The sequence below is a fragment of the Chelmon rostratus genome, chromosome 3, assembly GCF_017976325.1.
Source record: "Chelmon rostratus isolate fCheRos1 chromosome 3, fCheRos1.pri, whole genome shotgun sequence".
Lineage (NCBI taxonomy): Eukaryota > Metazoa > Chordata > Actinopteri > Chaetodontiformes > Chaetodontidae > Chelmon > Chelmon rostratus.
The window spans coordinates 92,006-116,652 of record NC_055660.1 but is presented as its reverse complement, the minus strand read 5'-3'; the positions used below and the strand labels follow the sequence as shown (position 1 = coordinate 116,652).

Below are 24,647 nucleotides of genomic sequence, written 5' to 3'. Positions count from 1 at the left end.
TGAAATCATGTTGTTTTTGAGTCTATTAGTGCATTTAGTTGAATCTGTGGTGCTGCAGAGCTCAGTGCTCTGTGAAGGTTGCCGAGCTTCTCCTTGTGTCTTTGTCTTTTGAATGTTTCTGTGAATGCTTGGTCAATATTTCTGTTCCTGTAAAGATGTAAGTGAGTTAAAGGTGATGTGATTTCCAAACTGCATAATGTTAAAGATGACACATATTACATACAGATTATTTTTCTTCTTCTATGGTTTTAACACAACAAAAATGGAAAAGAGCCTGAAGCTGAAGTTTGGGCTCCTGCATGGTCAGTTCTTAGTAACGCCCCTTTAACAACTGACCCTTGAGCTTGGTCCTGTTGAGGTAGTCCGTTGTGGATTTCCAGGTGTGTTTAGGGTCCTGTTTTAGAAGCCTCCTCTCTTCATCCGAAAGAACTTTGCTCATAGTTCATGAGTTCATCAGTTCACAGGACGTGTTTCTGAACCGCATCAGGCTTGTTCAGATGCTCCTTTGAGTTTTGTGGTGAGGATGCAGGAAAGTTTTCTTCTGATGATCTTCATGCAGCTCGTATTTGTGCAGCAGCTGCTCAGAGGAACTCGTGGCTGCTGATTGTCGGGACGAGATTTGAGGAGTCACAGCACTTTTAACTTTTCACTTTATAAAGTTTCCTTAAATTGGCATCAGGTGACCTTCCCTAACGAGGACCTGACGAGCTAATTAAAGTCAGAGACTTTGTTGAAAGTTGTCTGAGAGCAAAACAAAAATCTTGTTTGTTGTTTGGGGGGGTGGGGGGGTTGTAAGCAAGTCCAAAACTCTCCTCTCCCTCCTTTTTCCAGGTGAAGAAGTACACCTGTCCTCTGAAGTCTCCAGGCATCCGTCCCACCTCAGCGCGGCCCGGCACCATGCGACACCCAACGCCGCTGCAGAACGAGCCCAGGAAGATCAGTTACAGCCGTATCCCTGACAGCGAGACCGAGGGGGGCGCCGTCTCCGCCCCCAACTCCCCCCGCACCCCTCTGACTCCGCCTCCCGCCTCTGCCGCTTCCAGCTCTACAGACGTAGGCAGCGTGTTCGACTCACCTCAGGGTCCCAGCAGCCCCTTCCATTCCAGTAAGCCCACCCACTGACACCCTGTCCCACCAATCACAGCTCTGATGTTAAATAAATTCTGTGCACAGACGTGTTAAAGCTCAATCACAGGAAAGACGAGCGAAGGCCGTGTCTCAAACCCCCTCCTCTGTTCAGTAAGGGCTTCTCCTCTGGGACATAGATGACCTGCAGATGGGATGACGACATACTTTCTTTGAAACCCCTTTTCCTTGATTGTCCAGATGTCTCGGTGTGTTTTGATGGATGCTCACTCTGGATAACCACAACGTTTCAGTCCATGTGTCATGTGATCTGCTCCTTCTCTGTCGCCTCCGACTGTTAGCATACCGTCTCAGTCCAAGTCGTAAAGTATGAATCACTTCCAGTTTCTGCCAGGGGATGGTGACGGTCAAACATGAGATACAGGACAGTATGAGGGGCTTCTGGTATATCTCCACCCTCTCCCCCCACCTTTATAACACACCAGAAATAGTAGTTGGTCTCCACTCATCACCTCTCGAGTAATGACCAGCCATGTTTCTGTCGATAGATTGCATCCTCGTACCTGAAATATGTGGTGTTCAAAGACTGTTCTGCAACGAGCACACCTGTTCTGGATTACATTATGTTCTGTCACTGGGGGTGTGGTCACGGCCCGTCAGTGCTGTAAACGGTGATGTAACATCATGTTCCCAACTGTGGGGGTTAAGATGGTAGCATGGTAGTTAGCAGTGTTGTCTGTCACTGAGCTGATACTGTGGCACTGGCTATGTGTATTTTAGGTAATCCATTAATATATGGTGCGTTTCTCCAGGTGTGACTGTGATCTATCACCTGTTGTTTTTCCACTGATTGTAACTACGAGCTTCTTGTAGTCTGCCATGGGATCATACATACAGTCACACCTTTACAACAAAAGAAGCCGTTTTAATGATCATGAGCTTCATGTCCTGGACAGAGAAGACAGGTGGACAGACAGGTGGACAGACAGGTGGACAGACAGGAGGACAGACAGGAGGACAGACAGGTGGACAGACAGAGGCGTCTGTTGTCATCTTACAATGCTGTTAAAAACAAGCCTCGACACCTTCTGGATGAACCAGCTCTACCTCACAAGAGGGAGGAGGTCAGTTCAATTCAGTTCTGTTTATATCGCTCCAAACCACAGCTGAAGTCCCAGGACAGTTTCTATATCAGGGGTCACCAACCCGGTGCCCGCGGGCACCAGGTCGCCCGCAGCATCCACAGCAGTCGCCCATAAGCCAGTTCTAAAAATAGCACTAATCACGAATTAGCTCTGTCTAAAATTTTATTTAATTGTGTTGCTATTCTTTTTGAATTACATTTACAGTGATGGAAATTTAAAAACGAATACGTAAAAACGTAAAAAAAATGTATATCATAAAAAAAGTTTAATATACGAACTCTGACGTAGTCTGGGTCGGAGGTCAGTCTAGTGCGCATGACAAACCAGCTTTGCTGAGATGAGCTCGTGAGCGCTGCAAAGACGAGGAGACAAACGCGTTTTCTACCCACAAAAACAGCAGAAAAAAGGAAGAAAACTTCTCATTTTCACAGTGAATGGGAGGAAGAGTTCTTTTTTACTAACGTGAAAGAAAACTGTGTGTCTCATTTGCGTGCGACTGTGGCGACGGCTAAGCGGCACAACGTGGAGAGACACTAATAATATAAAATTAAAGGTACACTGTGTAACTTTGTTATTTCAGAAGTGTATTATCAGAGTGGTAGCCCTTTGCATTACTCAGTGCCCTTGAAGTAGCTCTTAGTTTCAAAAAGGTTGGTGACCCCTGTTCTATATAGAGCAGGTCAGGACCGGACTCTTCCTCAGGTCAGGACCGGACTCTTCCTCTACAGCGGGGCATGTCAAACCGATTCCATAAAGGGCCGAGTGGCTCCAGGTCTTCGTTCCAACCAAGGAATTAATCAGCTGATCTCAGTCTGCAGCTGATGACTGAGTGATCCCTTCATGTTGATTGGTTGGCCTGATGTACTCTCTACACATATACAGTACTCTCTACACATAGACAGTACTCTTTACACATAGACTGTACTCTCTACACATATACAGTACTCTCTACGCATGTACAGTACTCTCTACACATATACAGTACTCTTTACACATATACAGTACTCTCTACGCATGTACAGTACTCTACGCATATACAGTACTCTCTACACATATACAGTACTCTCTACGCATGTACAGTACTCTCTACACATACACAGTACTCTCTACGCATATACAGTACTCTCTACACATACACACTACGCATATACAGTACTCTATACGCATATGCAGTACTCTCTACACATATACAGTACTCTCTACACATATACAGTACTCTTTACGCATAGACAGTACTCTCTATGCATAGACAGTACTCTCTACACATGTACTGTACTCTACACATATACAGTACTCTCTACACATATACAGTACTCTCTACACACACACAGTACTCTCTACGCATACACACTACTCTCTACGCATACACACTACTCTCTACGCATATATAGTACTCTCTACACAGACTGTACTCTCTACACATAGACAGTACTCTCTACGCATAGACTGTACTCTCTACACTTAAACAGTACTCTCTACGCATATACAGTACTCTCTATACATAGACAGTACTCTCTACGCATAGACAGTACTCTCTATACCTATACAGTACTCTCTACACATATACAGTACTCTCTACGCATATACAGTACTCTCTACACATAGACAGTACTCTCTACACATATACAGTACTCTCTACACATAGACAGTACTCTCTACGCATATACAGTACTCTCTATACATAGACAGTACTCTCTACACATATACAGTACTCTCTACGCATAGACAGTACTCTCTACGCATAGACAGTACTCTCTACACATATACAGTACTCTCTATACATATACAGTACTCTCTACACATATACAGTACTCTCTACGCATAGACAGTACTCTCTATACCTATACAGTACTCTCTACGCATATACAGTACTCTCTACGCATATACAGTACTCTCTACACATAGACAGTACTCTCTACACATATACAGTACTCTCTATACATATACAGTACTCTCTACACATATACAGTACTCTCTACACATATACAGTATTAAACACTGTGACTCAGTGTGAGTGAGTGAGTGAGTGAGTGTGTGTGTGTGTGTCAGACACTAGCAGTTAACCTGCTCTAACCTCCATCTCTGCATGTTGCACCTGGACCTGCTGCTGATCATTAGTCAGCTGATCATTAGGCAGCTGATCATTAGTCAGCTGATCATTAGTCAGCTGATCATTAGGCAGCTATTAGTCAGCTGATCATTAGGCAGCTATTAGTCAGCTGATCATTAGGCCGCTGATCATTAGGCAGCTGATCATTAGTCAGCTGATCATTAGGCAGCTATTAGTCAGCTGATCATTAGGCAGCTATTAGTCAGCTGATCATTAGGCAGCTGATCATTAGGCAGCTGATCATTAGTCAGCTGATCATTAGGCAGCTATTAGTCAGCTGATCATTAGGCAGCTGATCATTAGGCAGCTGATCATTAGTCAGCTGTTCATTAGGCAGCTATTAGTCAGCTGATCATTAGGCAGCTATTATTCAGCTGATCATTAGTCAGCTGATCATTAGTCAGCTGATCATTAGTCAGCTGATCATTAGTCAGCTGATCATTCGGCAGCTATTAGTCAGCTGATCATTAGGCAGCTATTAGTCAGCTGATCATTAGTCAGCTGATCATTAGGCAGCTATTAGTCAGCTGATCATTAGGCAGCTGATCATTAGGCAGCTATTAGTCAGCTGATCATTAGTCAGCTGATCATTAGGCAGCTATTAGTCAGCTGATCATTAGTCAGCTGATCATTAGTCAGCTGATCATTAGGCAGCTATTAGTCAGCTGATCATTAGGCAGCTGATCATTAGGCAGCTATTAGTCAGCTGATCATTAGTCAGCTGATCATTAGTCAGCTGATCATTAGGCAGCTATTAGTCAGCTGATCATTAGGCAGCTGATCAGTCGTTATCGTCCTGTTTGATGGATCAGTCAGACACAGACAGGTTCACCTACCGACACACCTCTCAGTCTGTGTTTGGTAAATCATCGTTGGAATGAATGTAACGAGTATATTCATGAATGTAAATAACGTTTTCTGGTGTGTTTCCAGTGTCCTTTACTTACAGCTTTAATGATCATGAGCTTCATGTCCTGGACAGAGAAGACAGGTGGACGCACAGAGGGGGCTGTCCTCATCTTACAATGCTGTTAAAAACTAGAGATCGGCTGATTGGAGTTTTGATGTATATATTTAAATCTGACGGGCCGATATCAAGAAATCAGTTAAAAGCTGGGTTATTGGGTTACTGGGTTAGCTCAGATGCAGCCGCCCCCCTCTCTCTCCTGCCACTTCTGTCTCCAGCATTGTTCCATGGCGCCGTCTGATTGGTTAAACAAGCCACAGTATGCGTCAGTGGCAGAGCCAAACTGAAGCGGACGAAACTTCTCCACACAAGCATTATTGTGACATTTAACTTTATTTAGTTTTTATTTAACTTTACAAGAGATGCTGCTGAGCTTGTTAACTCCATGTACTTTTTGTTGTGTTTGAACTTAAAACAGAGAGAAGTCCTTTCAGTTAGATTTAAATGTGACTTTATTTACTGTGGAAACATGTCAGGTAGCTTTTTATTCAACTTCATTATTGATGCCTCTGAGTCCAGGAACTCCGTGCACTTCTGGAGCCGTTTATTTTCTATTTGGTTAAATTAACATGCTTTATGCATTTAAACAAAGTGTTTGTATTATTCAACATTTTTACGTCAATTTTTACTCTTTCACTGCAAATGAATATCGGCTCCAGGTATCGGTTATCGGCCTCCTTAAGTACTAATAATTGGTGTGAGTAGGGTTAGGGTTTAACAGCTGTGTGACTGTCACAGTTCACTCAGTGATGTAGAATATATATATAACACATGACTGATGGTAGACACAGGTGTGGTGTCAAAGGTTAACGAGGACACGGCGAGCAGCGACGTCTCAGCTCAGACTGAGAGGCTGCAGTCAGTTAAATGACCACGACTCAACATTTAGATCATTTACTGACGTCAGCAGCATCGCCGTCACTCCCTGTAATCCTCGGAAAATTATGTACAAACGAGACTCCGAAGAATATATGAACGTAAACATTACTGTAACTTCTAGATTTACACATCTGCATCAAACAAGAACAGACCTGAGATCAGTTCATTCAAACATGTTGTTTTACACCACGGCTGATGTGTTGCCTGTTTTCAAGTTGCCAAACACCGCCACTATTTGATCATTATCTTCTAAATCTTTACATTGTGTTGTTTCAGTAAACCACCAGCAAAGTCACACCTGTTCAGGTTTGACGGGTTTGACTCTCTCCTCCACGTCTCTCTGTGGACAGTACCAGCAGAGACCGGACGGTCAGCGTGTATGTGCCAGTTTGGCCACTAGTTCTAAAAGTGGTGCTGATGAGCCAAACACACACACACATGCAGGGCATTAGCTAGCGCTGAAGAAGAAGAGGGAGCTGTGGTTGTGATTCCAGAGGGACAAACAGCAGAATTTGTCTCAGGATGACACATCGAGCAAATTTCAGTTTCAGTTTTTTCAGTCCGCAAAGCAAAACTTTTATTTGTAAATATAAATACTGGAAACACATCAGAAAGTGTTATTTACATTGGAGAGTGTACTGCATTCATTTAAATGATGATTAATGAAATAAACTGAGGCGTTTGCATGTGGATAGTAATTATCTGTGCTTTATTATACTTTTTGTTTGTTTATTTCCGCTCCATACCATGGCGGAGCGTGAGGCGAAGAGCGTCAGTTGGTTGCAATCTTCAACTTCACCACTACAAAGGTGCAACTGGACTTGTTAAGTCCAGTTGCACCTTTGGAAAAACCTTCGAAGTACCACGACCTGAATGAATGAGAATCTCCACAGACAACTTCACCACTAGATGCCGCTAAATCCTCCACACTGGACCTTCAACACTGTAAAATATAAAATATGAACAAAAGCAAACGCTCCTCAGGTCACCACAGAGCAGAAAATATTTAACTGAGCATAAAGACTGGAACCGCTAGCTTAGCTTAGCATTAACACTGGAAGCAAGGCAAACAGTTAGCTTCCAGCGCCTCCACAGCTCACTGGTGAACATGTTTTATCTGCTTGGTTTCATTCATACAGACACTAACGTGGGTTCAGAGTCACTGCTCCTCCTCCTCCCTCTTCTTCCTCATCTCCTTCTCACAGTGTTTTCTCCTCTTCACTCTGCAGCCTGCGACAGTATCTTCTCTGTGGTCTCTTTGCCTCACGGTCCACGTTAGTATTAACCCTCCTGACTCTCTGTACATCACACTCACCTGTTTGACCAACACTCACCTGTCCGTCGACTCACCTGTGTCTCGGTGTCATCGCTGACATCCCACTGCAGATGTATCGATCTGTTTCTCTGAGACCTCAGAGTACTTGCTGTCACTGATCTGGAATCAGGTCTTTTCATTCATTTATAAAAATCATCAAGCTGTGACATCACGGCTGACACCTGATCCGTTAAATCAGCTCAGTATCAGAGCTGATACAGATCCAGTAGATCTGATCAGTGCATCTCTTCCTCACACCATCCGTCTCACCTGTCAGACTGAGAACTCCCCTGGTCAGCAGTTGTTTCCATAGTAACAGTCTGTCTCCATGGAAACCATCAGCTGACAGCTCACCATGTGTTTTATGTTGTTGTACAGAACCAATCAGCTGCAGTCAATATGAACCTGAACAGGTTCCAGTATTTATACTGAACACTCAGTGTCCAGTTTATTAGGACCTCCTGACAGTCTGGTCCACGTTCATCAGATCAGACCATACAGGTGTTCCAAATAAAGTGACCTCTGAGTGTGTCGTTTAGATTTTTATGTGCTGAACAGTACAGTGTGTGTGTGTGTGTGTGTGTGTTTCTAACAGTTGTTCTCTCTCGTCTCAGGGTCGTCCTCGGTCTCCTCCATGGTCAGTTTCAGTCGTGGTGCTGAGGATGTTCCAGTTCCTCCTCCTGTTCCTCCTCGCAGACGTCCAGAGTCTGCGCCGGCCGAGTCGTCCCCCTCTAAGGTGACTAACACGTTTAGCATATTTCCTTAAATAAAGGCCTGGTCTCATTTAAAGGCCGGGAGAAGAAAACAGGTGGATGAACTCCTTGTGCCTGATAAACATGATTTAGATCTATAATATAATAGAAATCCATTTTCCACACCTTGTTCTGGGTTACTCAGGTAAAGTGTTCATGTCTCAGCCACATTGTGTTTTGTAAGAACGGCCACAAGATGGCTAAAGCTACATTTGAAGTATAGAACAGTGCAAGTCAAGTTCCTGTAAATGCGTCACAATAAAAGCCTAGTTAGAAAATAAAGATTCCGTCCACTGAAACGTTTCAAGCTTTTATTGGACACAGGAAGTGTTTGGTTTGTGTAACGAAGCAACAAAATGTTTACAGGACGAAAGAGAGCGGGACATAAAGGCCTGGTTCTCTGTAAATGTTCTGCTGGATAACAGGAGAACACAACTGTTCTACTGCGAACTAATGTCAGTGTGGCTCCTCCCACATCATCTCATGTGTCCTCCATACTGACTGTCTCTCTCTGCCTTCTCCCTCCCTCCCCCTCTCTCTCTCCTCTCCTCTCAGATGATGTCAAAGTTGGATAGCCCCCCTGCCGTTCCTCCTCGCCAGCCCACCTGTAAGCTTCTCCCCCCTCGTTACTCCTCGTCGCTGTCGTCGTCATCTCCCCCTGACAGCCCCCCCTCCCTGCCTCCTCGGGAGCCTCTTAGTTCTCCTCTGCACCTCCTCCCTCCCCCTCAGGGTCGCCTCCGCTGCGATCTGCTGCCACAGGCCTTCTTTCCCGCCACCACCTCCTCCTCCCCCTCCATCAGCTCTGCACCCACTGCCTCCTCTTCACCACCCCTTCCTCCACCCGCCCCAGTCACCCCCAGCCCCGCCCCGGCCTCAAGGAAAATGCCCCTTCCCTCCCCACCTCTTCCCCTCCTCCCCCTGGATGGGCCTCCCGTGCCGCCCCGTCACGGTGTCCCCAAACTCCCCCCCAAGACCTATAAGAGGGAGTCTCTGGGCCATGCCCCCCTTTTGGACACGCCGCCCGCACTGTGATAGGACAGCCTTTACTACCTGAAGGGGTGGGGCAGCTATTTGGACAGATGGCGGAAGAGGCGGGGCTAGACGAGCTAACACTACAGCTGATTGGATCAGATTGAACAAAACGAGGGATTTAAGACAAAAAACAACATCTGATCGACCAATCGGGACGTTCTGATCTGATCTGGACTGAGACAAAATAAAACTAAAATCATGTGCCCTTATTCTGAAAAGCGAGCTGATTGTGGCCTCCAGCTGCAGAACTGTGCAGAACGCTGGAGAACATTTGTCCATCTGTGGTCAGGTTTTCATTTCTGTGAGCTCAGACCTGATCGGACCGCCTCGTGCTGAACGGGGACTCGCCCAGAGAAGACTGTGGGTAACTTAGCATCCCTCAAACTGAAGCGGACTCTGGGTCTGAGCTGTTGGTGTGTCAGGGACCGTCAGGTACCGGACCAGAACCAAAGAGGTACTGTACTGGTTCTAGTGGGCCTGATGTTGTTTCTGTGTGATTGTTAATGAAGATGTAAACACACGTGATGATTGCCTTCTTTAAAACAAGGGAATAAACATGTTTCTACCACTGAGCTGGCTGGACGACACAAACCTGAGCCTCACTGTCTTTCTTTCGCCGCGCCCCCTCGGTCCACTTCACTGGACCGGATCTCTGGACTGGAGGATTCTGCTGAGCTCCGTGGGCCTCGGCCTATTCTCCCGCTCAGTCAAATGAGATCCAGTTTTCTTGATGCATCCATGAATCTGAGCAGGACCAGGTGTGGCTGGGGGATCTGTTTCCATGGTAACTGAGGTCAGACTGATTTATATCCTCTTTACAGTTCACAGGTAATAAACCTGATTCAACTGGTCGAACTGTTACCATGGAAACATGTGCTGCTCACTGGGGACTGTCGTCAGATCATATTTATATTCTCCAATTTGACTTGAAGTCTTAATAAAGTGATGAAACATGAAAAATGTGATCAAAGGTAACATTTCAAAGAGTTTGTGGAGAAACGGCAGAGATGTTGCTTCATTCAACTTTTTTAATAATCACACGATGAAACAGGAAGAAAAAGTCTGAACAAACATTTCAGATGTTTGAAGATAAACGTCCTGCTGGTCAGAACTGGAACGACACCCGTCTCCTGTCTAGATCTTCAAACTGGTTCCAGACCAGCTGTCAGTCACGCTGCGCTCTGATTGGCCAGGAGACAGACTGGTGAATTTAACTGTCCTGACAGGTTTTAGGTAAGGTTTGCAGTCCTGCAGGGACATCTGGATCATTGTCTGGATGATGTGGTTGGATCTGGATCAGTTTCTGGATGCGGTCCAGGATGATCTGGTTGGGGCTGGAGCAGTCTTCAGGTCTGTATGGGGCTGTGATGGTCAGGACCCCTGCCACCCTCAGCTCATCCCCCTCCTCCATAACTGGGAACCGGTTCTTCTCCAGCCACCTCCGGACACCGCCCCTCCTCCTCCTCAGCTCCTCCAGGTCTAGCCTGTGGGTTCTCGGGGGGAGGAAGGAGGTCTGGAGACGCTTGGTGGTCTCCTCGTCAGCTTCCTGCAGAACCTCCACCTCTTCCACAGCATGACCCATCACCACCTGCACTGATGCTCCCCCCTCTTCCTTGAAGTTCACCAGGACCACACTACAAGGGAGACAGACTGGGTCAGACCAGATCAGTGCTGGATCTGCATCACAGTTTGTGTCAGAGCTCAGCAGCATCAAACATAAAGCAGGAGGTTTGTCATCACTTCCTGTTGTGTTGGAGGTTTTTGCATCATAAAACTCATTTTAAACACAAACTGTGACTCTAATTAATTTTAATTGTATTAAAATGTGACACTCTACGATTGTTGGTTCATAAAAACACCAAATGTGAAGCTGCAGAGGAGCTGAAAGATAACTTATTTCTGACAGGATGTCTAAACAAACTGGGACGAGAACCAGCAGCGGATTTGTGCTGAAAGGGGGTCTGCTGAGAGACCTGGAGCTGAGCGAGCTTTGTAACTGACACTAATGTAAAGCTGTTATTTACAGATACCCCTCCCTCTCATCTGTAGACTGTCAGCACCAGCTGACCCCGACTGGAACAGACCTCACTGAAGTCAAACTCTCTGTCTCTGGATCAGGAACCTGGATCAGGAGTCTACAGTTTGTTTATTTTATCAGACTTCATTTTTCTGTCCACAATGATGCAGAACAGCTGCTGTGAATTAAAGTCACAACCTTAAAAACCTGTTCAGACTCTTCATGAACGAATCCCTTTGATCCGGATGTTGAAGGAGGCTTTGATGATTCTGAAAAACCATCAGTGCGGGAAGTGACGTCACTGATGCTGAGCCGTGAGACGGACCGACGAATCAAACAACAGACCTGCCAGTACAGCTGTTCAGCAGGGTTCTTGCATTCTGACTATCTGGTGTATGTACAGGTGTGTGTGCAGGTGTGCAGAGCACTGTGTGAACATGAGCTACCTGCTGTTAATCTCTGGTTCTACGTCACCAGCTCCACGGTAACTTTACCTGAAGACAGTGTCGGTATCGGAAATACAGTCCTGCAGTTTCAAACTCAGCAGGTGAGTCCAGCCCCTGTTTGTCACCTCGTCCACCTGAACTGAAGGTGTGTGTGTGTGTGTTCCATCACCTGGCGGACACGGGGTCTACGGTGAGCAGCCAGCCTCGGTGCTCTGCTTCTGTTCCCGCTCTCACCATCAGCTGTTTGTTGATGTACCGGATCCACTGCAGCGGACCGAGCAGAGGCCAGCCGCACTGCATCACTGCCACACACCTCGATATGATCAATATGAAAATGACAATCAATACAACACAAACCAAGCAGCCTGCCGCCACATACTGTCTACTGCACGACCGTTAAAACCATCCGCAGGAAACAGCAGGCTGAAATAAAGGTTCCGAGCCCGCTCAAGTGTTCAAAGTGAACCGCTGCTGCCCCCTGCAGGTAGATAGCGGAACACAGTGTCGGTGTCCTCTCCCTGTTAATTTATTTTATTAATCGAACAAAACGAAAATAAACCACAAAAACAAACTACGACCAAACAACTAAAATAAATAAACGAAGACATTTCAGCAGCAGAAGATTCAAGCCGTGAAGTTTCTAAGAAACAAGAGAAATTCAGTGAAAAGTTTAAAAACACATCAAAACGGATAATAAAAATCAATCAAGACAAAGTAACAATGAAATAAAAATGAATTACAGAGTCCCAAGAAAGCGCTTTTAACACGTATTAATGAGGTTGTGTTCTATGCATCAGATTTAATAAAACTGCGGCATTAAAATCAGCTATAATTTTGAAATTGTGACAGGAAGTGTTTTGTTGTGTAACTGTTGCTGACTTTACTTCTGCCGCTGCTCTAGTCACCCAGCTAGCAGCTAAGCTGGATAGCTTAGTTCTATATTTTTATTTCACTATTTTTTCTTATATTGTTATTTTGTATTATATTTCTGCCTTTTTACTTGAACGTTGTTCTTGTTCTTATTTTGCTGTCTGTCTGTCTGTCTGTCTGTCTGTCTACATCCCTACATAACCCTACCCATCTATAAATGTAGCAGAGTAGAATTATAAAGTAAGATTAAAAAGTACAGTGATGGTGGCTGAGAGGACATCTGATGTCACAGAAACAGAAGAAGCTGAAAGGATGGATGGACGTTTGTCCACACAGGAACAATAAATGAAGGACAGAATAAATCAAATGAGATCATTGTTCTCTTTATGTCAAGATTTCATTCAGGAGTCATGTGATGTTCCAACAGATTCATGAATTATTCACCAAGTATTATCAGGTTCTAGATTTCTGTCAGTTCTGGACTTGTGTGTATACTCAAATAAAGTACAAGTACCTCCAAACTGTAGGGTACTTGAGTAATGTACTCAGTTCTGGATTATTGACAATCCCTCACATCAGATGTTGGAGAATAAAGTCACGGCTTTATTATAAGTAAGAAGAACCAAAGACATTTCAAACAGTCGTTTAAGGAAAAGCAGAACGTTCTCACACCATCACTTCACTTTTTACATGTTTGAACTCACATCAGAGCTGACATCTGGACAAGCCCCCTCCTGTAAGCCCCGCCCCGTGATGACATCATAAATCCATCCATCAGCAGCAGTTCAGACCGAAAGAGTCAAACTGAGCAGAGAAACTTGAGCTCCACACACAGAGGAGGAGAAGAAGAAGAAGAAATGGCCGACTCAACCAGTAGCGACTGTTCATCATCATCGTACCACATCTCCTCCTCCTCCTCTTTGCTCAGAGACCTCACACACTCAGGTAGGACTCACCTGTTCAACATGTTAACAGGCTACATTGGGTTTAGGGCAGAGGGCAGCCAGAGGGGGGACATAGGTGGGGGGCGGGTGTTAGCCAAGATAGCTGTCATATTTATTAGTGTGCAGTAGCACAAACACTGTACTTAATTTATCAAAAGCTTTTCCTCTGCAGATATTTTCCATTGGTTGTCTATTTTTTATAGTTCCTTTGTTTAAAATGTATTTTTTATTTTTTATAATTCCTGCTGCTGTTGCTGCTCACAGTATAGACAGTACAGTATAAATATATGTATGTGTGTGTGTCACAGTGGAAATATACGCACAGTGAAGTATTCTTCACGCTAACCGTTTAACATTTAAAGGTTTTTATATTTGCTCGATGAAGGTGACGATGAAAACATCTAAAACTCTTCTGTTGTGAAGTTTGGTGGACTGGCCCTTTAACCTGCGAGCCAGTTATTTATCTGTTACCAGTTGGCTCACACACCAACTGTTTAACCTTCCTGTCCTGCAGGTATAAGAGCCTATTAGTTAGCATGTGATTGAAGCTGTTAGCTAACCTGCTAGTTATTTATCCAGCTGAAAGTGTCCTGCAGGCTCTGCAGCCGTTCAGTTAGCGTGCGCTCAGACACAAAGCTCTATTGTCCTGGTGTTAGCTAACCTGTGCAGCTGACCGCCTCAGTGCTGTTATCCAGCTCATGATTCCTCTGGAACAAGGTGCTTATTGCTGCTGCAGGAGTTTAATCACACAAACAGCTCAGGACCTTTTAACCTTTATCACATGCTTTCTGCAGACACGTTCACTACAAATCTCTTTGCTACAGTTACAGAGAGGATCATACAGTTTATTACCTTCTGCTTAAAGTCTTACTGCTCCTCCTCCTCCTCCTCCTCCTACGACTCCTGCTGCTCCTGCTTCTACTACAACTTTTCATTTTTTAATAATATGTCCATTCTGTCTTTTGTACGCGACGCGCTCACTTGCTGCATGTGAGTTCTTAGTTTAAAGCACTTTGAGCTGCAATTCCTGAAAGAAAATGTACAAATAAAAAGTATTATTATTACTACTACTGTCACCACAGCAGCTACAGCTGCTACTACTACTACTACAGCTGTTACTGCTACTACTACTGCTGCTACTACTGCTGCTGCTACTGCTACTACTACTACTACTGCTACTACTGCTACAGCTGCTACTACTACTACTACTGCTACTACTGCTGCTACTGCTGCTACTGCTACTACTGCTACTACTACTACTACTGCTACTACTGCTGCTGCTACAGCTGCTACTACTACTACTACTGCTACTACTGCTACTACTACTACTGCTGCTACTACTACTACTGCTACTACTGCTGCTGCTACTGCTGCTACTACTGCTACTGCTACTGCTGCTGCAGCTACTGCTGCAACTACTACTGCTGCTACTACTGCTGCTACTGCTACTACTGCTACTACTACTACTGCTGCTACTACTACTACTGCTACTACTGCTGCTGCTACAGCTGCTACTACTACTACTACTGCTACTACTGCTACTACTACTACTGCTGCTACTACTACTACTGCTACTACTGCTGCTGCTACTGCTGCTACTACTGCTACTGCTACTGCTGCTGCAGCTACTGCTGCAACTACTACTGCTGCTACTACTACTGCTACTACTGCTGCTGCTACTGCTGCTACTACTACTGCTACAGCTGCTACTACTACTGCTGCTTGTGCTGTGCTAGTTAAACAAAAAGTCTTACTAGTCACTCTTTTCCAGCAACTTGTGTCTCTTTTGTCCGACTAGTTCCAACAGGCGGTCTTACTTGTATCGTCGAGCACCATCAGCAGCACCAAAGTCCCAACTGCTCAGCTCTCTGAAGCACGTGGCCCTCTGTAGTACTAGTACCACTGGAAGTCTTATTGGTTAGTTAGTGAGCTGCAAAAGCTCTGACATGTCAACTAGTCAAACATGTATTCAGGTCACTATTTAACTCAAGCCCTGTTTAACTAGTGGAGGCCAAAATGTTCACTAGTTCATGAGTCTGTTTTGATCTTACAGAGGCTTGAAGAACTTTTTCACATTTTGTCACGTTCCGACCACATAAATATATTTTTTTGCCATTTTCTGTGAAAGACCAAGACGAAGCGTCTCATAAAAGTGAAGTAGAAGGAAAATCAAACATGATTTTCACATTTTGTTACAAATAAAAAAGTGGAAAGTGTTCAGGCCCCTTGTCTCTGACAGAATGAACTGATCACTGGTGGGGGTGCTTGGCTGTGATGGTCACGCCGGTTGGGTTACTGTGATTCATTAAAGTGATGCGGACGATCACGTCCGTCTGTCTCCGTGAGCGCAGCCTTACAGCTCGTCCACTGGAAGGAACCGAAAAAGACGGCGGCGGCGTTCGGCCTGTCGTTGCTGGTTCTCGTCTCCGTGGCGACGCTGTCCGTCATCAGTGTGGTGTCCTACCTGTTGCTGACTTGTCTCTGTGTCACCATCACCTTCAGGTAAGGGCTGGCTCACCTGGTTTGTCAGTGACCAATCAGAATGCACAGTGTATGTCAGCAGCCAATGAGAGCAGGCCATTATTGGACGTGAAAACACTGCTGCTGTATGTTGGATCGTGTCTATGAATGCTCAGAGTGAGGGACATGTCCATCTGAAAGACTAAATATACCAGCACAGAGCAAACTGATGAACTCTGACAGTCTGTCGATAAAATAATGTTTCTTCTATGTTCAGTAGAACTAAAATTATTTCATCGTTTATATTTCTCCTTTCAGCTGAATGTGACTTTAAATCAGATAAAACCAGCAGATCTTCAGTTTTTGTATGAATGACAGGAAGTGCTTATTGATCAGCTGAGTGTTAGTGAGTCTGATAAAGAGCTCTTTAAACATGGAAACCTCACCGCTGTCTGCTTCCTGTCTGCTTCCTGTCTGCAGGGTTTATAAATCAGTGATCCAGGCCGTCCAGAAGTCAGACGAAGGTCATCCATTCAGGTAGTGCGCACGCACACACACACACACGCACGCACGCACATTATTTTGAATGGAATTTGTTCTGTCGCTCAGTTATTGACTTCAGTGGAGGTGAATGAGTCTCAGAATGTTTTCTATGTATAACTCATGACTTGTTTGTTTAAACATAATTAACTTAAAAATTTGATTCATGAAAAACATTTTCTTGGGAAACAGTGGCTGAAATATGAACGTCATTTAAACATTTTAATAATGAATGCAGCAACAACACGTTTGATGTTCCAGGTAAATGAGTCCTCCGACCTGCTCCGTCCTCTTTCAGATCTCTGCTGGAGAGGGACATCTCTGTGTCCTCGGAGTCTGTCAGGCTGCTCGCCGATCAGTCTCTGATCCATCTGAACTGGTTCAGTAGTCGGACCAGGAGGCTGCTGCTGGTGGAGGACCTGGTTGACTCTCTAAAGGTCAGATTTACATTCTGTATGTGGGGCGAAGGGGAAAATATGCCAAAGTAGGAATTAACATAGAACCGTGATACAATCACAGAACGTTCCCTCGTGTATTTTTCTTCCTTTTCCATGTTTTGTATGCAGCTTTGCACTCATCCACTTTGTCCTCGGTGGTAAAAGTCCGTCCCCATCAAAGACATCGTCTGTGGTCACTGCAGTAGATGTGATGGGATGTTTCTGGTCGGGCCGGGACTCAAATCAGGACTCTGATGCAGAGATTTATCAATAGTCAGGTTTATTTAATCCAGAGACCTCTAGACAGAGTATTATTAATATTAGACTACGGGTCTCCGTAAGGGAGAGGGCGCAAGAAATCTCACAATGAAACGAAAAACGGTTCAACGAAAATGTCTCCGCGTGGAGGACAGGTGAATCGACCAACGGACAAAGACACTCTGGCACAAGTCAGGGGAGACGATTTAACCACATGGAGGGTGATGGAGAACAGGTGGAGACAACAGGAAGGACAAGAGGAGAGTTACTCCATCAAAATAAAACAGGAAATGACAAGACAAAAAAACCCAAGACGAGACAAACCTCACCACGGTGGGACAATTCTGGGCTCTTGTGGAGCTGAAATCTTTGGATGCTCCGTCACATTTCTCTTTTTTTAGTCCCTTCGATTTCCACGATGCAGAAAACACAGACCATGTAGGTTTAACACTGGTTTGGGAAGAGGAAAAGTAATAATCAAATAAATTAACTGAATCTACTTAATGTGTCTGATATCAAAAGTGATTTCTCTACTTCAAGGAAAAACAATAAGAATTTATTCAGCTACCCTCAAACAGCTCTAACAAATCACATCTAACAAATCACATGCACCAAGTGCTTCACATAAAACAGGCAGTGAACATTAAACAGGGATTGACAATGAATTTAATAATAAGGTCGGATAATAAAACCCACTTGATAATGATAAAATATGGATTTAAAAAGAATGAAGAGCGAAATGGAAAACAAAACCCACTGAATAATAACAAAAACAGAGTAAATAGAATTCATAAAATCAGACGAGTACAACAGTCCATCAGTGTGGAAACTGCTAAAGTTTCAGGTCTGTATCAGGAAGTCAGAGCGAGTTCAAGGCTGAAGTGAAGAGATCAGGTTTTAGCTGCTGATCCTGATTTCTGCAGGCAGTTTGTTCCAGAGCCAGAGTCACTGGCTCCTACAGCTATGAAATAAAGAAAAGTTGTTGTCTCAGGAATAAAACGAGATGATATTCGGACTCAGGAAGGTCTCGGGAGTCCGATGATCTATAGTACACTCTGATAGGAGGTACGGTTCTCTCCTGGGGGGGATTTGTTTAGGAGGTGCGCAGAACCCAAATCTCACTGCATACTGCCTGCTCTCTGCATACTGCCTGCTTCTAATCACTCAAGTTGTCATGGCAACCTCTGAGCTGAACCCACAGGCACAGCTGAGAGCAATTCATTAATCAGGGACTGACTACCTCTGATATCTGCTGTTTTCTCAAATTGCAGCCTTTTTCAATTGTCTGCTGCTCGGCCATAGTTTCTCCTAGAGACTTCATTCAAACTTTAAAACGTAGATAATTTTGTCGGCTCGAACACACCCCGTGTCCCTTTCAAAATTTCCCAGAGGGAATTTTCTAGTTTAGTTTCTGCTGTTTCTGGGACCCTCCAATAAACCAGCAGCAGGTGATCACAGTGCAACAGAAATAATAAGCCAGGGAGTTAGCAATTTAGCTTGGTCCTAGTAAATTAAGGGCTTTGTATATGAGGAGGAGGACCTTAAAGTCAGCTCTGAAGGTTACAGGAAGCCAGTACAGAGCAGCTAAAACTCATGATCACACATGATCTCCAAGACTGACGGCGGACTTTCTGCCTTTAATGTATTTTTAGCACACAGTCAGAAAGACCAACCAACTGTTCTAGACCATTAGCATACCATGGTCAATCGTATCAAACGCTTGCTTCCTTTAGAGTTTAGTCTGAGTCGCTGATTATTTGCAGAGATGTATTTATAATCTTGCGGACATGACTTGAAACATGGTCAAACACCTCCTTTAAAATGCTGCAGGTACAGGGTCAACACAGGAGGTGCATGAGTTAGGCTCAGTGACATCACATCGGTGAGAGAGTCCAGGGTGTGTACGGTGTGTTCAGAGAGAGATTGTTGACGACGAGGCGGCTCACCTCGCTCCTGTAGTCCGCCTCGTCGTCATTGCTGATGAGACCCACCACAGTCGCGTCATTGCCGAACTTGACGAGGAGGTTGGAGCTGTGCGACGGTGTGCGGTCGTGGGTCAGCAGAGTGAAGAGGAGGGGGCTCGGCACACATCCTTGGGGGCCCCCGTGTTCAGTGTGGTGGTGCTGGATGTGTTCCTGCCGACCCGAACTGCCTGAGGTCTCCCAGTCAGGAAGTCCAGCAGCTAGTTGCACAGAGAGGTGTTTAGTCCCAGCTGGTCCAGTTTTGTGATGAGCTGCTGTGGGATGATTGTGTTGAATGCTGAGCTGAAGTCTATGAACAGCATTCTGACGTAAGAGTCTTTATTGTCCAGATGTGTGAGGGCTGAGTGGAGGGCAGTGGAGATGGCGTCATCGGTCGAGCGGTTGGGCTGATAAGCAAACTGTAAGGGGTCCGGGGAGGGTGGGAGGACAGTCTTGATGTGTTTCAACACTAGCCGTTCGAAGCACTTCATGAGGATGGGGGTGAGTGCTACCGGACGGTAGTCGTTGAAACAGGAGGGCGATGACTTCTTCGGGACAGGGATGATGGTGGTGGTTTTGAAGCATGTGGGGACAACAGCTTCGCTCAGCGAGATGTTGAAGATGTCTGTGAAGACATCCGTGAGCTCTCCGGCACAGTCCCTCAGCACGCGACCAGGAATGTTGTCAGGACAAGAAGCTTTGCGGGCGTTGATCCTGCTGAGTGTCCTCCTCACAGGACTCACAGGCAGAACACAAAACTCCAACAAAAAAGCGAGCACGAAGGCTGAATTTATTTAATGAAAGAAGTCTCTCCAAACATGCAAAAAACTAAAGGCACTTAGGATGCTAATAATGAAATAACAAAAAGCTCGTAGGCTGACGAAAAGGCAAAAATACAAAGAACTGGATGGCTCAGGAAATAGCAAGACAAGTTTCACAGAGATGACAAGATGTACGAAACAATCTGATCTGGCACACGACAAGGGGAGACATGGACTATATATACACGAGGTAACAATGAACAGGTGGAGACAATCAGGGAGGGGCAGACAATCAGACAGGTGGGAAGGACACCAGGAAGTCAAGGGCCTGAAACGAGAGGAGAGTTAGGGTTCACAATAAAACAGGAAGTGCAAGACAAGACCTGACACATCAGCAGACACGACGGGATATGACAGTCGTTTCCTGGCATGAGGAGGTATTCTTGATTATTCCCAGTGAGAAGGAGTTTTTCTGATTATGCCGACGTCACTGGAACGCAGCATTCACTGCAGGCCATTCGGGTCTCATAGTGGGAGCGCGGCACTGCTGTGCTGACAAAAATATATATGTTATTGGGGCTATTTGTCATGATATCGGACTTATCGGAATGACGTCATAGTTTCCTGTTATACTTATCGTGCACCCCTATTTTAAGGTACTTTGATTCTTCAAGTCTTGCATTGACATGGCTTGGAAAGATAAAGAAAACAAAAAATGCACATTATAGCTAAAGTTGTTTCATCTGTTTTTTCTGTAAATGTTTCGTCTTTTTGTTCTTTAAATGTTTTATCTGGTTGTTCTCTAAATGTTTCATCTGGTTGTTCTCTGAATGTTTCAGCTGTTTGTTCTCTAAATGTTTCATCTGGTTGTTCTCAATGTTTCATCTGGTTGTTCTCTTAATGTTTCAGCTATTTGTTCTCTGAATGTTTCAGCTGTTTGTTCTCCAAATGTTTCATCTGGTTGTTCTCTAAATGTTTCCACTGTTTGTTCTCTGAATGTTTCAGCTGTTTGTTCTCTAAATGTTTCATCTGGTTGTTCTCTAAATGTTTCAGCTGTTTGTTCTCTGAATGTTTCAGCTGTTTGTTCTCTAAATGTTTCATCTGTTTGTTCTCTAAATGTTTCATCTGGTTGTTCTCTGAATGTTTCCGCTGTTTGTTCTCTGAATGTTTCAGCTGTTTGTTCTCTAAATTTTTCATCTGTTTGTTCTCTAAATGTTTCAGCTGTTTGTTGTCTAAATGTTTCAGCTGTTTGTTGTCTGAATGTTTCATCTGTTCTCTAAATGTTTCAGCTGTTTGTTCTCTAAATGTTTCAGCTGTTTGTTCCTAAATGTTTCATCTGTTTGTTCTCCAAATGTTTCAGCTGTTTGTTCTCTAAATGTTTCAGCTGTGTGTTCTCAAAATGTTTCATTTGTTTGTTCTCTAAATGTTTCAGCTGGTCTCTAAATGTTTCATCTGTGTGTTCTCTAAATGTTTCATCTGTTTGTTCTCTAAATGATTCAGCTGTTTGTTGTCTAAATGTTTCATCTGGTTGTTCTCTAAATGTTTCAGCTATTTGTTCTCTGAATATTTCCGCTGTTTCTTCTCTGAATGTTTCAGCTGTTTGTTCTCTAAATGTTTCATCTGGTTGTTCTCTAAATGTTTCAGCTGTTTGTTCTCTGAATGTTTCAGCTGTTTGTTCTCTAAATGTTTCATCTGGTTGTTCTCTAAATGTTTCATCTGTTTGTTCTCTAAGTGTTTCATCTGGTTGTTCTCTAAATGTTTCAGCTGTTTGTTCTCTGAATGTTTCAGCTGTTTGTTCTCTAAATGTTTCATCTGGTTGTTCTCTAAATGTTTCCGCTGTTTGTTCTCTGAATGTTTCAGCTGTTTGTTCTCTGAATGTTTCAGCTGTTTGTTCTCTAAATGTTTCATCTGGTTGTTCTCTGAATGTTTCCGCTGTTTGTTCTATAAAAGTTTCATCTGGTTGTTCTCTTAATGTTTCAGCTGTTTGTTCTCTGAATGTTTCAGCTGGTTGTTCTCTGAATGTTTCCGCTGTTTGTTCTCTGAATGTTTCAGCTGTTTGTTCTCTAAATGTTACAGCTGTTTGTTCTCTGAATGTTTCCGCTGTTTGTTCTCTGAATGTTTCAGCTGTTTGTTCTCTGAATGTTTCCGCTGTTTGTTCTCTGAATGTTTCAGCTGTTTGTTCTCTAAATGTTTCAGCTGGCTGCAGTCATGTGGATCCTGACTTATGTTGGTGCCATTTTTAATGGAGTCACCATCCTGATCCTTGGTGAGGCTTCTTCTAAATAACTCCTGATTTAAATCTATTGGAAAGTCGATTCAAAGAAAATGAAACATTAGTCATTTTTTTTTATCTCTATCCAGCTGATATCATTTTCTTCACAACTCCCCTGCTCTACCAGAAGAAAAAGGTACTGCAGAATAACACGATGTGGGTTCTCGCTGACCATCGTCTTGTTAACAGCATGAAGAATGAGACACACATCAAAGGACCTTTCTATTGTTTTTCACATTCAAGCTGAACAGTTTCTTTGTGTCTAAAGCTGCTCCATCACATGGAGCCATATTTTAGTGTTTGTAATGTTTGGAAAAACTGATGATTAATTGAACTATTTAAACATGTCATTGTAAAGAATGTGCAGTTAAAACCCGCCACAACACACGACTCCAAAGTCAAACCTAACATACTGCAAAGCTGTGAAATATATGGTGATATTGTGGTTTTAGCTGGCTAATGTTCATTAACGTTAGCTTGCTTGCTAACATGGACAAATTGCTAGCTGGCTATCATACCAAAATACTGTCTTGCCATTTGGAAATTATTTAATCAGCTAACATTACAAAGCAGCAAAATACTATCGGGGTGTATATGTTAGTTAGCTAGCATCCCTAATTGGTTAACCAGCTAAGGTGATTATGACAAATGGTGTTGATTTCAGTCAACAATAAATGGTGCAATGGTACAAAGGAAAAGTGTTTGAGCAACGATTGCTTCCTAAGAGCCATCAGCGATTAAAGGCATTTCTTACTTAAAGCTCCACTTGAATGAATCAGGAAACTGGAAACACACAATTTATTGTGTGTGTGTGTGTGTGTGTGTGTGTGTGTGTGTGTGTGTGTGTGTGTGTGTGTTCAGATGCAGATTGATCATTACATCAAGTTGATTCAGTCCAGAGTGGAGGAGACGCTGCACAGGTGAGTTCACGTACAGACTCACAGCAGCACAAACACAACATGCTCCTTACTCCTACACAGTGCTAGCTTAGCTGCTGGCTAGCTACAGTTAACATTTCACATATTTTCAATAAAATTAAATTAAATCAATCAAAGCTGTTGATTGAGTGAAATGTGTTTAAAATTAGGTTTGATAATCTAAATAACCAATAACTAGACATCACCAGCAAATACATGAAACAGCAGAACAGGATCCATCAGGATCTCAGACTATATATTTTTCTTTCCCAGAGTGCTACACAGAGCTACATGGTGCTAGATGGCGCTACACAGAGCTACATGGTGCTAGATGGTGCTACACAGAGCTACATGGTGCTAGATGGCGCTACACAGTGTGACAGGGTGTTACTTCTGTAGTTCTTCCTGACCTCAAGCCTGTGAGGTTGGACAGGAGGGGCTAACCCCCTAACAGAGTGTTTGTGTGTGTTTTCAGGCTGCAGGACAGGTTACCTGGAGCGGTTAAAAAAACCAAAGCTGAGTGACCATCTGACCGACACACACCTGCACACGCTGTGGTTCCTCACCCTCATCTGATTGGTCCATTTGTCAGTGACTCACCTGCTGAATTTATTCTTAGTGTTGTAATAAAGTCATGGCTGATATGAAACAGTGGTTTGTTTTTTCTTTCTCACGTCTATTTGAGCTTTTGTTTCAAGGAAAAGTTCACAGATGAAATTACATCATCTTCATGTGACACTGATGGTGGAAATAACTGAATCAAATGACAAAGAGTCAAACACCTACCTGTGATCCTGAGTGGGCGAAACAATGATGTGGTAGAAACTGAAAGAAGGCTAATATACCTGAATTAAACAAAAATATAATCAAACAATGCTACATAAGAGACTCACAATGTGTTGAAACAACGTCTAGACTGCATCAACTGGAACTGATCTCCATGACAACTAAGCAAACAGCTGATGGAGACCATGAAATGCAGTTAAAAACTAAAAGTGGACTTTGAGATAAGACTAACATCCATCTCCAACATCAATAATGAACCTTTTGAAACCCGATGTCGATTTAATTTCTGATGAGTCTGTGAAACTCCCCCTGCTGGACAGTTTATTTATTCTGTACCTGCAGCGGCAGTGAGGAGTCAGAGAGGGAAGTAAGCAGGTAGAGAAAGAGAAGAGACTGTTGAGGAGAGTCTGCTTTGTTGCTGTGTCTCCTGGTTTTCAGACAGAGGTAGAGCTCCTGTTTGCAGCTGCAGTGTTTTTGAAGCCTGGCCCAATGATTACATCATAGGATGACATCATAGGATGACATCATCTCAGTGTTTCTGTCTCCCAGCAGCTGAGCTCTGGTCTTTCTTCACTGCTGTGGCTGTGTCCTCTTTACGGGTTTTAACTGTAAATGTGTTCAAACATCTTTTTTAATCATCAGCATCTTGTTTCGGACAATCTCGCCGCCGCCACCATCATCACTCTCATCTT

General features: G+C 43.9%; 3 protein-coding genes across 3 annotated transcripts in view; 2 read left to right on the top strand and 1 right to left on the bottom strand.

The window, feature by feature from the left end:
• The window catches only part of LOC121627744 (son of sevenless homolog 1-like), a 43,186-nt gene extending 33,315 nt beyond the window's left edge, over positions 1-9,871 (top strand). The window contains exons 20-22 of the mRNA XM_041966774.1: positions 832-1,105; positions 8,117-8,238; positions 8,810-9,871. Of these exons, the coding sequence (XP_041822708.1) occupies positions 832-1,105; positions 8,117-8,238; positions 8,810-9,286 (873 nt within the window). The 3' untranslated portion in view covers positions 9,287-9,871. The remainder of the gene's footprint in view (positions 1-831; positions 1,106-8,116; positions 8,239-8,809) is intronic.
• A 142-nt stretch (positions 9,872-10,013) lies between these two features.
• Positions 10,014-12,139, bottom strand: gemin6 (gem (nuclear organelle) associated protein 6). The gene is made up of 2 exons (XM_041933351.1): positions 11,919-12,139; positions 10,014-10,920 (listed from the first exon to the last, which is right to left on the bottom strand). Exons 1-2 carry the CDS (start codon positions 12,047-12,049, stop codon positions 10,497-10,499), a joined length of 555 nt encoding a protein of 184 aa, XP_041789285.1. The 5' UTR covers positions 12,050-12,139; the 3' UTR covers positions 10,014-10,496.
• LOC121603985 (reticulon-3-B-like) lies at positions 11,622-23,761 on the top strand. The gene is made up of 9 exons (XM_041933350.1): positions 11,622-11,850; positions 13,329-13,564; positions 15,915-16,065; positions 16,504-16,560; positions 16,862-17,000; positions 22,177-22,246; positions 22,342-22,388; positions 23,114-23,172; positions 23,645-23,761. Exons 2-9 carry the CDS (start codon positions 13,477-13,479, stop codon positions 23,691-23,693), a joined length of 660 nt encoding a protein of 219 aa, XP_041789284.1. The 5' UTR covers positions 11,622-11,850; positions 13,329-13,476; the 3' UTR covers positions 23,694-23,761.
• The last annotated feature ends 886 nt before the right edge of the window (positions 23,762-24,647 follow it).

Coding starts and splice junctions, on each gene's coding strand:
- LOC121603985 (XM_041933350.1), top strand. CDS start 13,477: ATGGCCGACTCAACCAGTAGCGACTGTTCATCATCATCGTACCACATC. Junction 16,066..16,503: donor TGTGTCACCATCACCTTCAG/GTAAGGGCTGGC, acceptor TCCTGTCTGCAG/GGTTTATAAATCAGTGATCC. Junction 16,561..16,861: donor GACGAAGGTCATCCATTCAG/GTAGTGCGCACG, acceptor GTCCTCTTTCAG/ATCTCTGCTGGAGAGGGACA.
- gemin6 (XM_041933351.1), bottom strand. CDS start 12,049: ATGCAGTGCGGCTGGCCTCTGCTCGGTCCGCTGCAGTGGATCCGGTAC. Junction 10,921..11,918: donor GTAGACCCCGTGTCCGCCAG/GTGATGGAACAC, acceptor TCTCCCTTGTAG/TGTGGTCCTGGTGAACTTCA.